At 50.5% G+C, this 12,677-nt stretch overlaps 1 protein-coding gene and 1 long non-coding RNA gene across 2 annotated transcripts; one reads left to right on the top strand and one right to left on the bottom strand.

Annotated features, from left to right (window-relative positions):
* The first annotated feature begins 1,833 nt into the window (after window positions 1–1,833).
* Window positions 1,834–4,401, top strand: Olfml3 (olfactomedin like 3). The gene is made up of 3 exons (XM_006980800.4): window positions 1,834–2,045; window positions 2,618–2,903; window positions 3,165–4,401. Exons 1-3 carry the CDS (start codon window positions 1,929–1,931, stop codon window positions 3,983–3,985), a joined length of 1,224 nt encoding a protein of 407 aa, XP_006980862.1. The 5' UTR covers window positions 1,834–1,928; the 3' UTR covers window positions 3,986–4,401.
* A 357-nt stretch (window positions 4,402–4,758) lies between these two features.
* On the bottom strand, window positions 4,759–6,418 carry LOC121830276 (uncharacterized). The gene is made up of 2 exons (XR_006073417.2): window positions 6,293–6,418; window positions 4,759–4,896 (listed from the first exon to the last, which is right to left on the bottom strand). It is a non-coding gene; the product is annotated as an uncharacterized LOC121830276 (long non-coding RNA).
* Between the last annotated feature and the right edge of the window lie 6,259 nt (window positions 6,419–12,677).

The raw sequence follows: 12,677 nt of genomic DNA, 5'->3' as shown, positions 1-12,677 counted from the left end.
TGCCATTTTGTAGAGGTATTTCCCAAGAGGAAAGTGTCTCCAGGGCCCTGGACTCCTGACTCTGGCCCTTTGAAAAGGCAGCCGGCTTTTGAGATAACTTTGTTTCCTAGTGGGTGTCATCAAACATTTACCGCAGTCCAGTGAAAGCAAGTTACAGAAGGTGTTTTTGCTCTCTCCTTTGGCCCTGGTAGAGCTTGTTGCCGCTTTAAAGAACAACCTGGGCCTTGAGAGATGGCTCATGGTAAAGCATTTCCTGCTCTTATGGAGAATCTGGGTTTAATTCCCAGCACCCACATCAGATGCCTCACAATTAATTATAACTCCAGCTGCAGGGGTTCTGCCCTACATACACACCCACAGACACATAAAGAAAACTTTAAAAACAAGGAGAACCTCTGATCAAATTTCTCTTGATTCCAAAGTGAACAAAAGTTTCTCTTGAAAAGAAACAGGAATTTGTCTAGATTAATCACTGCAGGTCCCTGAGTAAATGATATTTATTTGACTTCTTTTAATGTATGTTCCTGCCTAACTTTACAGTGGTCAGTTAATTTACTTTGGACTAATTTGCAGTTGTAGCTGGGTAGAAATGAGAAACACTGGGGCTGGAGAGGAGGCGTAGCTGTTAAGAGTGTGGACTGCTCTTGCAGAGGACAGGAGTTCAGTTCTCAGCAGTCATGTCTGGCAGCTCACAACCTCCTGTAACTCAGTGCTCACACCTCCTAATCATTCAGCTCTGGAAGATCTGATGCCCTCCTCTGGTCTCCACGGGTACCTGTATCACATGCACATACCTATATACAGCCATACAAAAGTATACATAACTTGAAAAATAATAAAAAAAGAAACGAGAAATACTTTTAAAAAAACCCTACTGAACCCTAACCAAGAGAAATGACTAATAGTCTGTTCTCTCCCAGTAATAGGAAGGTCAGAATGTATTTGTTTTGATTTAGACTACATTGTATGTATTTTTTCAGGTTACTTCCCCTAAATCTGTGAATGTAAATTAGCTTGTCTCTGATGCACGCTCCTGTTTTGGCAAGGGAATACCTGGAAAGCCATGTTAAATAGCTCTCAGGTTCTAATGTAAGTCAGCTAGTTTAAAACAACAACAACAAAACAAACACAAAAACCACCACCAAAAACACTTCTCAACAACCTCGGGTTTTATTGTTGAATTTTATCTTATATATTTCATTCCTTGGGCCAAGTCAGAGGTTTGGTACTCTAGAGGGAGCCCTGTATTTTGAAGAAAAACCTCCAAATTCAACCCATTTGGCTTGCTTGGGTAGTTTTTCCACCCGAGGTGAAGCCCTGCTCTGATTTCTCTATTTGTTATGGGAGATGGCCTCAGGTGCTCAGCACAAGGTGGCGCCAATGAGCTGTAGAAATTTGACTTCACTTTGCCCCGCAACCCCCACCCCCTCAAACCTCATCTCCTGTGTTTCTGGCTTCACTGAGCAGGGCAGAAAATCCATTCTGTTATTGCTGGAGAAGGGAAGGATTAATGAAGGGTGTCGGGTTCTTCCTAAGTCAGCACTGGAAGCCCTCCTCAAACGAATGGAGTTTGCTGAGTGCCCCCGGGGGTCTCGGCTTCCTGCCGCTTCCTCTCTCCAAGCCCTGTGTGACTGTCCAGAAGGCCTTTAGATTGCCATCCCTTCCCCATCCCAAGGAGCGTACAAACCTAAGCTGCTGGTGGTTAAGGCTTCTGGCGACTGTGCAAAGGGGCCATCTGTGTTTGATCAATCCAGGCGGGAAGGAGGGGGTGGGGGTTGTAAAGAGACTGAAAGCATTCCAGAGTAGTGAGAGACACCCAGAGATCAGAAAGAGGAGGCGCCGCCCCCACCCCGCCTCCAAAGCTAACGGGCTGGAGGGAAAGAGGCCGCCGAAAGCACACTCCTCCTCTGGCCCTACTTAAGGCTGCCATGGGGCCCAGTGCTCCTCTGCTCTGCTTCTTCTTCTTCTTGTCATGGACGGGACCCCTTCAGGGACAGCAGCACCACCTTGTGGAGTACATGGAACGCCGACTAGCTGCCTTAGAGGTGAGGGATTCGTTTCTCTTCTAGCCTAGACAGGAATGATTCCACATCTGTCAGTGCAACTAGTTGTCAGGGTTCTGGGAGTGACAAGATCGGGCTCTGTTAAGAGGCTGCAGGAAAGTACACAGCTTAGTGACGAGGAGCCTCCTAATTACAGACTCCTATTTCCCCAGCATCAAACAATTGCACTCAGATAAACCTAATGCTTTCCCCTGGGGATTATGAGAGTCAGAACCGGGCTGTATCTCAGAACTAGCTGGCTATAGTGTTAAAGTTTCCCAGGTAATCTGCCTGCAACTCCCTGTCCGTCTCTTCCGGGTACCCCATGTCCACCCCCTTTTATGATTTCCTGGAGGCTCAGAACCCTGATAGCACAGGCTGAAGGACTCTTATTCAGGTTCCTTGGATGGGTAGCGCCTGACAACTAGTCTCCTCTGCAGTGGGAGCATCAGGGGCTGTTGGAGCCCAGCTGAGTTTGCTCCTTTTCCCGGTCCTGACTCCCTGGTTGGGCCTCCGCTTGCCTGGGAATTATAACCCAGCAGCCCGCCCTCCCCCTGACTCCCCCATCCCTTCAGGAACGGCTGGCCCAGTGCCAGGACCAGAGCAGCCGGCATGCTGCTGAGCTGCGGGACTTCAAGAACAAGATGCTGCCCCTACTGGAGGTGGCGGAGAAGGAGCGGGAAGCTCTCCGAACCGAGGCAGACACCATCTCAGGAAGAGTGGACCGTCTTGAGCGGGAAGTGGACTATCTGGAGACCCAGAACCCAGCTTTGCCCTGTGTGGAGCTGGATGAGAAGGCGACTGGAGGCCCTGGGGCCAAAGGCAAGGGCCGAAGAAATGAGAAGTATGATATGGTGACAGGTAAGTGATCTCAAAGAGACCCAAACAATCTCAGAACTCCTCTGCCCTGCTTCCCTTCTCCTTGTCCATAGCCACCATGGCTCTATCTTCCGGAATATGTTTGGAGGAAACCCTTAATGACAAGTCCATAAAGAGTTTCTAGAGGCCCACGCCTTATTGGTGCCCCCACCTCTTAACCCTCCACGAACCCCGGGGAGTTCCTGCTATAGATGTCTAACTCTTGGGTCTCTATTCTCCTGTGCTTCTCCTCTTCTCCACCAGACTGTGGCTACACAATCTCTCAGGTGAGGTCAATGAAGATCCTGAAGCGGTTTGGCGGCCCCTCTGGTCTATGGACCAAGGATCCACTGGGGCCAGCCGAGAAGATCTACGTGCTGGACGGCACACAGAACGACACCGCTTTCGTCTTCCCGAGGCTGCGCGACTTCACCCTTGCCATGGCGGCCCGGAAAGCTTCCCGAGTTCGGGTGCCCTTCCCCTGGGTAGGCACAGGGCAGCTGGTGTATGGCGGCTTCCTGTATTATGCTCGAAGGCCTCCTGGAGGGCCTGGAGGGGGCGGTGAACTGGAGAATACTCTTCAGCTGATCAAATTTCACCTGGCAAACAGAACTGTGGTGGACAGCTCAGTGTTCCCTGCAGAGAAGTTGATACCCCCCTACGGGCTGACAGTGGACACGTACATTGACCTGGCAGCCGATGAGGAGGGCCTTTGGGCTGTCTATGCCACTCGCGACGATGACAGGCACTTGTGTCTAGCCAAGCTAGATCCACAAACACTTGACACAGAGCAGCAGTGGGACACGCCATGTCCCAGAGAGAATGCAGAGGCTGCCTTTGTCATCTGCGGAACCCTGTACGTTGTCTATAACACCCGCCCTGCCAGTCGGGCCCGAATTCAGTGTTCCTTTGATGCCAGTGGTACGCTGACCCCTGAACGGGCAGCACTCTCTTATTTTCCACGACGATACGGTGCCCATGCCAGCCTTCGCTATAACCCCCGTGAGCGCCAGCTGTATGCCTGGGATGATGGCTACCAGATTGTCTACAAGCTGGAGATGAGGAAGAAGGAGGAGGAATTGTAAGCAGCTGGTGCTTCTGATTCTCTTATCTCCACACATTTATATTCTTGTTAGATCCGCTGTTCATTCTTCAAATGAAGGCCAGCGGTGGCCCATATCCCCTCATTTTTAAACAACAGCAAACAAATCCTCATAGCCCCTTTGTTTTGCGCAGAGCTCCAGATCTTGAGTAACCTTTTAGAACTAAAACAGCCAACACCCTAAATATCCACTCCTGCTCTCTCTCCTGCTCTGTGTCCACAAATTTTAGCCCCAAACCTTTGGATAGGGTCAACCCCAGACAGCAGTGTGACCCAAGGGAGAGAAGAACTCACAGAGACAACTCTGTCCCCCTTCGTTCGCCCCTCCAACTGGGGGATTGTGGGGCTTTCCCCACATCACTTTGTATGGCAACATTTTGCATTAAAAGGAAAACCCGCCATTCCTCTCCTGTGTGTGTTTGGGGTAGCCCTCAGATCAGAGTTCCATGGCTGCTTTCTCCTCCTGCCATGTTAGGGATTGCCTGGGCTCCCCTCACTCCCCCGGGAATTTCTCTAGTCACCTATTTTACTGTGGGGCGCTTTAGAAGGTTGGACAAAAGGCCTCCCCGTCCACGCCCACGGCACTCCACAGCAACCTCAGAGACCCACCAACGGCAGGCAGAGAGCCTCTGACTGCTGAACCCTGGAGCCCAGGGGCAGGGCTTCCAGTTCCAGCTCCTGGTGGACTTTGAACCAGAAAGTGGATCTTACTGGGTGTGAAGTCTAGAGTAGAAACCAGCACGGCATACAAGTGTGTCTAGTCTCACCTCTGAAGTGAGATTCTGTTTCTGAGGCCAGGTCCCCACTCCCAGCTTGGAGAGCACTGGCTCTTCCCGGGGCCGGGTTGCACAATCCTTGGTCTGAACCGCTCTGATTTTCCTGCTGCCACAGCGTCTGCGGTTTGGACGAGGAGGAGGGGCAGTGACCATCCCAGAATTCGGTCTCACCAGTTTCCCAACATATACCCTCCGCTCCACCCTCATCTGCCCACCCTCCTACCCCAGTCCTGGAAGCCGACTGAAGTCTGCCCCGGGAGTCCTGGAAACTTAACCCCTGCTGGTCGAATCCCCTAACCTCACACACCAGATTGCAGGGGGCAATCCAGAAGGCAGAAAGGACCGGAGGAGCCAGGCTCTGGACTCTAGTCTCTGGGGATCGGCTGGGCTCTGCATGATGTCCCTTTCCCAGGCCTCATCCCCATGTTCAACTCACAAGCTTAAGGCTGGCTGATGGATAGAAGCCTTGGCTTCTGTGGGGGAGTTTACCTCAGGCAGCCCTCTGGATTATTTACCGGGGAGGAACGGGGGGGGGGGGGCGGGGGGGGGGCAGGAACACAGCCTTCTCTCCAAAGTACAGCCCTCCTTCCCCAGGATGGGGCGGATCCGTCAGGGCCTGTGATCCTCCTTTTGTCTTCTCTCCTCAGGCAGGGCTGCTCCTGACGTAGGTTGGTCGGGGAGAGGAAAGAAAGGCAGCAGCGGAGCACCTCACAAAGGCACTATTGTAGGGAGCCTGAGGCGGGAGGGGGCTCTCTCCCATTCAATTCTCTCCTAATGTGGGGCTGGCAACAGTAATCACCGCCTGTCAGCCCATAGAGGGGTCTGCCCACGGAACATCTGGCTGCAATGCGGGGCACATAGGAGGGCTGTGGAGGAGGGAGCTCTCTGTGGAGGCCTTGAGAGCAGGACCAGGGGATGGAAGGTGCAGTGTGGCGCTGTGACAGTGAGCACGTGGGGGGGGGGGTGCTTGTGTGGCGCTCTGCAAGACAAAGAGTCTGAGCAACAGTGTGAGACGGTCCTGCGTGAGACCTGTGTGTACAAATGGGTGGCCTGTGTGCGTGCAGCTGTGTGGGGTGATGTGTGCGAGAGAGAGTGAGGAGGGCACTGTCTGAAACCGTGTGGTGTAACTGTATGTGTGTGTGTGTGTGTGTGTGTGTGTGTGACCACCTGGCAGGAGTACTTGTCTCCTTCCCAGTGTGACTGTGCCTAGAGAGAAACCACTGGAGGGTGGGACCGCGTCTGTGGAGTTTTGTTGATGTAGGAGTGGCTTTTTGATGACCCTAGTGAGACCAGCTCAGATGGTGTATGTAAATATCACCGCAGGAACAAGTGCATGGATTGTATCTTTAATGTTTCACCCGTTTTATACAGACTGGGGCCTCCTGTCTCTCACAGGTGTGTACTTGTTACAGCTTTCTTTGCTCAGAATCTTAGTGGGAAAGAACAGAGCAACTGGCTTTGGCTTGCTGTTGATTTGTCTTCAGAGTTCCCTGGAAAGGCTTGCCTAGACTTACCTGAAAGGGCAGGGACCTCCGGGGCCTTGTCACTCTGTCCTCTTCCTTTTCGTTTGGCTCTTGAGCTGGGGCTGGGGCTCTTTTGGACGTCTCTGAGAAGGTGAGATGCACTGCGTGGGCATGTCCTGTCAGCGGGCCAAATTCATTCAACTAAGTTATCGGCTGCTCAAGGAGACAGTCTCGGCAGCTGAATCCTATCAAAAACAGCCTTGGTTACCCCATCCCCCAGACCTCCTAGGCCTTCCCTTGGCTGAAACAGGCCATGACCTCTGTAGTGGACCAAAAGAGCGTGGAGGGCAAAGACCCTTGTGGAGAAGAGCGAGGTTGAAGCCTACAGAGAAGTTCCCCATCTTTCCCCAACCCCAGGCTGGAAGACAGTCGCCATTAAGAACCAGGAGGGACTGCAGCTCTGGAGACAGTGTCCTTTCAACAACTGGCGCAGCTGTGCTCTGGCATCATGAATCAGGGTTGGGAGGACCTTCTCATCCCACCCCAGACCCCCGAACTTCCTGTCTTACCACTCAGACTCTCCCTTCTGTTTTTACCGTGCTCGCCTCCTTGGTGCCTGCCAGAGAAGCCGGAGTGCTTGTCTCTCCTGTTAATGGAGGCCCATGAGCCCCAGGGGTGGGGAGGGGCAGAGCAAAGACAGCAGGGTGACACAGCTGTCACTGCCTCCTCTGTGATGGGGCTCTGAGCTAAACAGGAAGCAGCGCCCTTCCCCTGCTTCCTCCTCCAGCCTCCGATTTTCCAGGCCCCCTCTTTATTCCTGTCCTTGCACAGTGCCTGCCCCTGTGGCTTTTCACAGCTCCCTGTTTGTCTGGCTGGCCTAGTCCCAAACACGCTCATTTTGAGAACTGCAGAGAAAACTGCCCTAGTATTCCTCCTGGCCTTTCGATTGGGTCTCTAGGGCTCCTATCTAGCCTGCCTGGCTGCTTTGCAGCATGCTCTTGGTAAGCCTGCCATTTCTTCAGCTGGAGGGCAAGACCTGTTTAGTTTGTTGGGATCTTCTTGGTCCCAGCAGCCTGGGAGAGGATGCCATGTTCTCTGCTGCAGCCACCAAGGCTGGTAAGCACCTCCCCACCCCCTTCTTAGCTTTAATTTCTTTCGTGTGTATGTGTGTTTTGTCTACGTGTATATCTGTGTATCAGTTACATGCCTGGTGCCCACAGAATCCAAAAGAGGGCGTTGGATCCCTGGAACTGGAGCTACAGGTCGTTGTGAGCAGCGATGTGGGTGCTGGGAATTGAACCCGGGTCCTCTGAAAGAGCAGTCGGGGCTCTAGCTGCGGAGGCACCTCTCCTGCCCGTTTCTTCCACCTCTTTAACACCTACACTCACAAGGCAGAGCTTCCGAGGTTAAGTCTTTATGTATGGATTTAATAACTGCGCGGAAGAATGAAGCACAGATGTCAGTGTATCATCTAAAGGGCAACAACAGAGTGAGGCCGGAAAAAGGAGGTGCTCCCAGCCCCAGTTCACCAAAACTGCCAACAGCCACCCAGCTCTCCAAACAGTCCGCAGGGCCTCTGGGGTCCACCTCTTGAATATTTGCCTCTCTGAGGATAGACTCCCTTACTCCCTGGCCACAGCTGGGCTGCTCAGGGAGGAACAAGTCAGGTTCTCTTTCCTGGGCATTTTAAAAATGACTGGTCAGAGATGTTTGGACACTCCCTGTCCCAGTTTAAAAATGTCTTCTCCTTGGAGGCCCTTTTGTCTGCTACAGAGAGATGGTGAAAGCCAGACTGCAGGGCAAAGTGGACATTTGGGGAGAGGCAGGCAGGGGAGAGTGGCCGGCCCTCGTCAGTGTTCTCAGCCTGCCTACAGCTATCCCTGGGGTAGGGAGAGGACCACACACATTCTGCCTCATAGGTCTCACAAAATGTCTGAATCCCTGCAGGCCTCCGTATTTGGGTTTGTTGGCTTTGTTTAACCCAGTCTGACCGGGTTTCTGTTTCCTATACCTAGCGATTTCCCATCTTCATCTGACTCCCAACCAAAACAGTTGTACCCTGCCTGAGCTGCTGGGAAAAGAGCCATGCCCTCGTAAGATTTTCTTCCCTGAGCATAACCCAGGGAAAGAACCTGTGTTAGACCCATGACTCCCCCTCCCCCCCCTTTTTTTTATTTTCTCGAGACAGGGTTTCTCATGAACACACCGTGGCTGTCCTGGAACTTGCTCTGTAGACTAGGCTGGCCTCGAACTCATGGAGATCCACCTGCCTCTGCCTCCCAAGTGCTGGGATTACAATCATACACCACCACCACCTGGCAGGCCAGTGACTCTTAAGCCAAGCTCCATTCAAGGCATGCCTCCTCCATGGTGCGTTCCACATGGCACTTACTTCATTCATGGTTGTTTGGATCTTTAAATTTTGTTTTGTTTTAAGTGTATGGGTGTTTTGCCTGCATTCTTCTCTGGGCACCACTTGCATGCCTGCTGCCCTTGAAACCAAAAAAGGGTGTTGTATCTCCTGGAATTGAAGTTACAGGAGGTTGTGAGCCACCATGTGGGTGCTGGGAATTGGACACCAGTTCTCTGGAGGAGCAACCACTGAGGCACCGCTCTAGTTCACATAGTTTGCATCTTGAATGCCCCTGCAATGTGTTAAAGGCTTGGCTCCCAAGGAGTTGGTCCTTGGAGAGAGTTTTGGGCTCCTAGTCCCTTCCTCTCTCTTCTAGGCCACTGTAGGAAGCATCTTGACTCCATCACATGCTCCCAACGTGATGCTCTGCCTTGCCACAGGCTCAAAGCAGCCAGGCTAGCTTACCAGGGACTGAAGCCTCATGTATTTGATCAGTGACAAAAACCTAATACAGTAGTGTGTCTTTGCCTCCCATCATTGTAACAGGCTTCCTTCTGGGCCACCAACCAGCTCCCAAATCATGACACAGAGACTTCTTATTAGTTATGCACGCTCAGCCTTATTTTAGGCTTGCCCCACCAGCTCTTATAACTTATTTTAACCTGTTTCTCTTCATCCACATTTTACCTTGGGGCTCTTTACCTTTCTTCTGTATGTCCTACTCTGTGTCTGTGTGGTTGGCAGTTATCTAGCCATGGACACCTCCCTCTTTCTCCCTTGTTCTCTTCCTTCGTTTCCTCCCGAGCCTAGATTCTTCCTCCTATTTATTCTCTCTGCCTTCCAGCTCCACCTATCCTTCTATTGGCCATTCAGCTTTTTACTAGACCAATCAGGTGCCTTAGGCAGGCAGAGCAACGCATCTTTACATCTTTAAACAAATGTCACACATCTTTACATAGTTAAAATAATATTCCACAACACATCATAGCTAGAGTTTACTGTTTCCAGATGAAACCTACATATAATAAAGACTACCATCTTTGGAGTCAGAGAAACTTGGGGAGAGTTTCAGGTCAGATTCTGCCCTTTAATACAACTTATTTAAGTCCATAAAATAATACCTACTCAGTAGGATTCTTACTATGGGGTAAATACAGCCTATGCAAACTCAGATGGTGCAGACAGAATGTGGTGGTTCTCAGTTATCACCTCCTTTGGGCACTTTTTTTCTGATCATTTCCACTCTTAGGCACACAGCGTCAGGTGCCTCTGCTAGGAGCACACTTTCATTCTGAGCCTATTATCACAGCTATTTGGTTCATCTTTGTGTCCTTAGAGCCTAATGCAGAGTCCAGAGGAGGGGATCAGTAAGTACTTACTGAATGAGTGAATGTTGGTATGTATGTATTTAGCATCCACAGTGCACTGTGAGTCTTTGAGAAGAGTACCCAAAGGAGCATGCTGTCCCTGGAACTCAGAACCTGGCTCAGAAGTGGCCCATAGTAGACCAGCAGTACATGCTCTTGATTTTTCTGTTCAGTCACACAAAGACAAGCAGTGTATACACACTAAAAGTGATCCCAGCTCAACTGCAGGGCATGCCAGTCTTCCCATAGTGATGACATCTCAGACGGGACTATCCTGCTTATGACTGTCTATGCTCTGTGGATCCAAGGGAGGAAAACAATGAGATGACAGAAGGTAGTGGGAAGTCCTGGAGCTCGGGAGTAGTTAAGCCTGGCTTCACATCACTCTCTTTCTACCTGCTAGAGTGTGACTTTGGAGCAAGTTATTTCATCTGAGTCTCACGTCTTCATCTATACGGGGAGACGTAATTCCAGTGTGACAGACTGTCATGAGAATTAAGTGAAGTAATCTCTGTGGAGCAGTAAGTCCAGTACTCTGCAAATGGATATCACTGTCATTGTGTAGGGCCTTTTAAAATAGCAAAATGTTCATGGTTTTCTTCTTTGATCCTGACCATAATCCCAGGAGACAGGCAGGTCCTGAGATGCTAGGAATTAATTTGTTATATAAAGATTATATGGCTGATAACCTTGGGGACTGGAATCTGTCTTGAAAGCAGTGTGGTAGAGGGTAAAACAGTTGGATGTGAGCTTGAGTTGAATGCATATCCTTCCTCTGCCATGAGCTAGCCATATACTCCTGTACAAGCCACGTCTCTGAGCATCAGTGGGCATTTCTTGTCTCAGAGACTGGATGTGAGGAGTGGATGAGCTAGCACATATTAAATATCTAGCAGAGCACCCAGTAGGTGCTCAGTAAATGTTCATCCCCAGGCTTATGTCACTTTCTGTCTTGATGCTAGGCAGTGTGCTTGTGGCCATCTCTGTGTGGCATTATAAACCATCTGCTTTGAATCAGTGGCTTTCAAGCGGCCATCCTTCTCCATTTACACATTGTTCTGTCCAAAGACAGGGTACTTGTTCCCATCACAGGTCTCTGTAACAATGGAGGTGATGGCATTTGGCACCAGCCATCAGGGGAGAAAGCAAGGCAGGTCATAGTATGTCACATCTCTGTGCCTGCACCAACTCTGCCAAAGGTGAGTGTGTGTGTGTGTGTGTGTGTGTGTGTGTGTGTGTGTGTGTGTGTGTGTGTGTGTGTACATGTGCATGGTGTAGTTTCATAGTTTTTCCAACCTGGATTTTTCCATCTACAACATTTTCTAATATATTTCAGTTCAGCATGTGTCCCTGTTGACTTTTTTTTTAATTTAATCCTGCTGTTGGTTTAATAGATATTTTAATGCTATTGTAGTTGCATTTCATTTTACATATATTTATTGTTGTCCGATTGCATGTTTTATTTTGTAGCTGCAGAATTTTTGTTTTTCAGACCCACAAACCCATGCAGTTATCAAATGAGCAGTTCTCCATCTATTCCGACTCTCACTTTTGGAGGGAGAAAGTAGAGAAAGAGCACATAGTGGGAATAAGATGGCCTTTCTCTTTAAAATAAATTTTATTATTAGTGTGTGTGTGTGTGTGTGTGTGTGTGTGCGTGCGTGCCACAGTGTACTTGTGGAGGCCAGATGACAACTTTTGGGTGTGCTGGTTCTCTCCTTCCACCTTAGTGGTGTAAGATCTCCGGTGTTCCTGCCAGCTCCCGCTGATAGTCTGGTTTCCCCTCCCATTTCATCCCAGGCATGCTGGGATTGTGAGGACCCCACCCCTTCCAGGGATCGAACTCGGGTTGTCAGGCTTGTGGCTTTCACCCCTTGAACCATCTCCAGGCCTTCAAAGGGCCTCAGTAGCTGGTGGGTCATATACCCGAGGGTTCTGACTCGCTCCTCATTAGCCCCCTGACCTTGGACAAGACGCCTGTTCACTTGCAACACAGGTGCCATCACCAGGATTGGGGCTCCCGGGATGGTCGGGTGCTGTGCTTGGAGGCAGAATGCCCTCCACAGTTCCCGTTTTGAATGGTTGTTCGTCAGCTGGTGATGCTATTTGGGGGGAGCTGTGAAGGCTTTAGGGGGTGTTGCCTAGCTAGTGGCAGCACGTCACCAGGGGTGGGCCACTGAAGGTTAATAGCCTGCCCTCTAGTTTGGACCACTGTCTGTTTTTGTTCTGCAGCCTCATGAACGTGAGCTGGGCCCACGGCAACAATGAACCCAAGTACTCTTTAAAGTGTTTCTGCTAAGGATTCTGGTCACAGCGATGTAAAAGTAACTACTATTTTATGTTTCAGGTCCCAAGGCATGAAACATCCTAACTCTCGGAAAGGGCTCTTAGGGATCATCTGCTTTGATTCCCCCATCCACAGAGCCTTTTGAGGGCAGGGACCGTGTTTCATCTGTCTTTCTAGCCCTGGGGTTCAGACAGAGTCAGGTGCATTCCGGCGTGAGTGGTGTTTTGTAAATGACTTGATGACCAGCTCCCAGTGACACAGTCACAACTTAACTTCTCTTGACGACTCAGTTATTGCCAAGTTCAATTACTGGACTGTGCCGCCATGCCAAAACGCCATCAGAACCAATTAGGCCGTGCGGAATGTAGCTGCGTCTGCTTCTCTGCTCTGTGTTTGCCCTCGCCTCTCTCGCTGTCACCTGGCAGCTCT

Source organism: Peromyscus maniculatus, chromosome 6 (assembly GCF_049852395.1).
Source record: "Peromyscus maniculatus bairdii isolate BWxNUB_F1_BW_parent chromosome 6, HU_Pman_BW_mat_3.1, whole genome shotgun sequence".
Classification (NCBI taxonomy): domain Eukaryota; kingdom Metazoa; phylum Chordata; class Mammalia; order Rodentia; family Cricetidae; genus Peromyscus; species Peromyscus maniculatus.
Note: the sequence above shows the minus strand (reverse complement) of the source record. Positions and strands in the feature narration are given on the sequence as shown.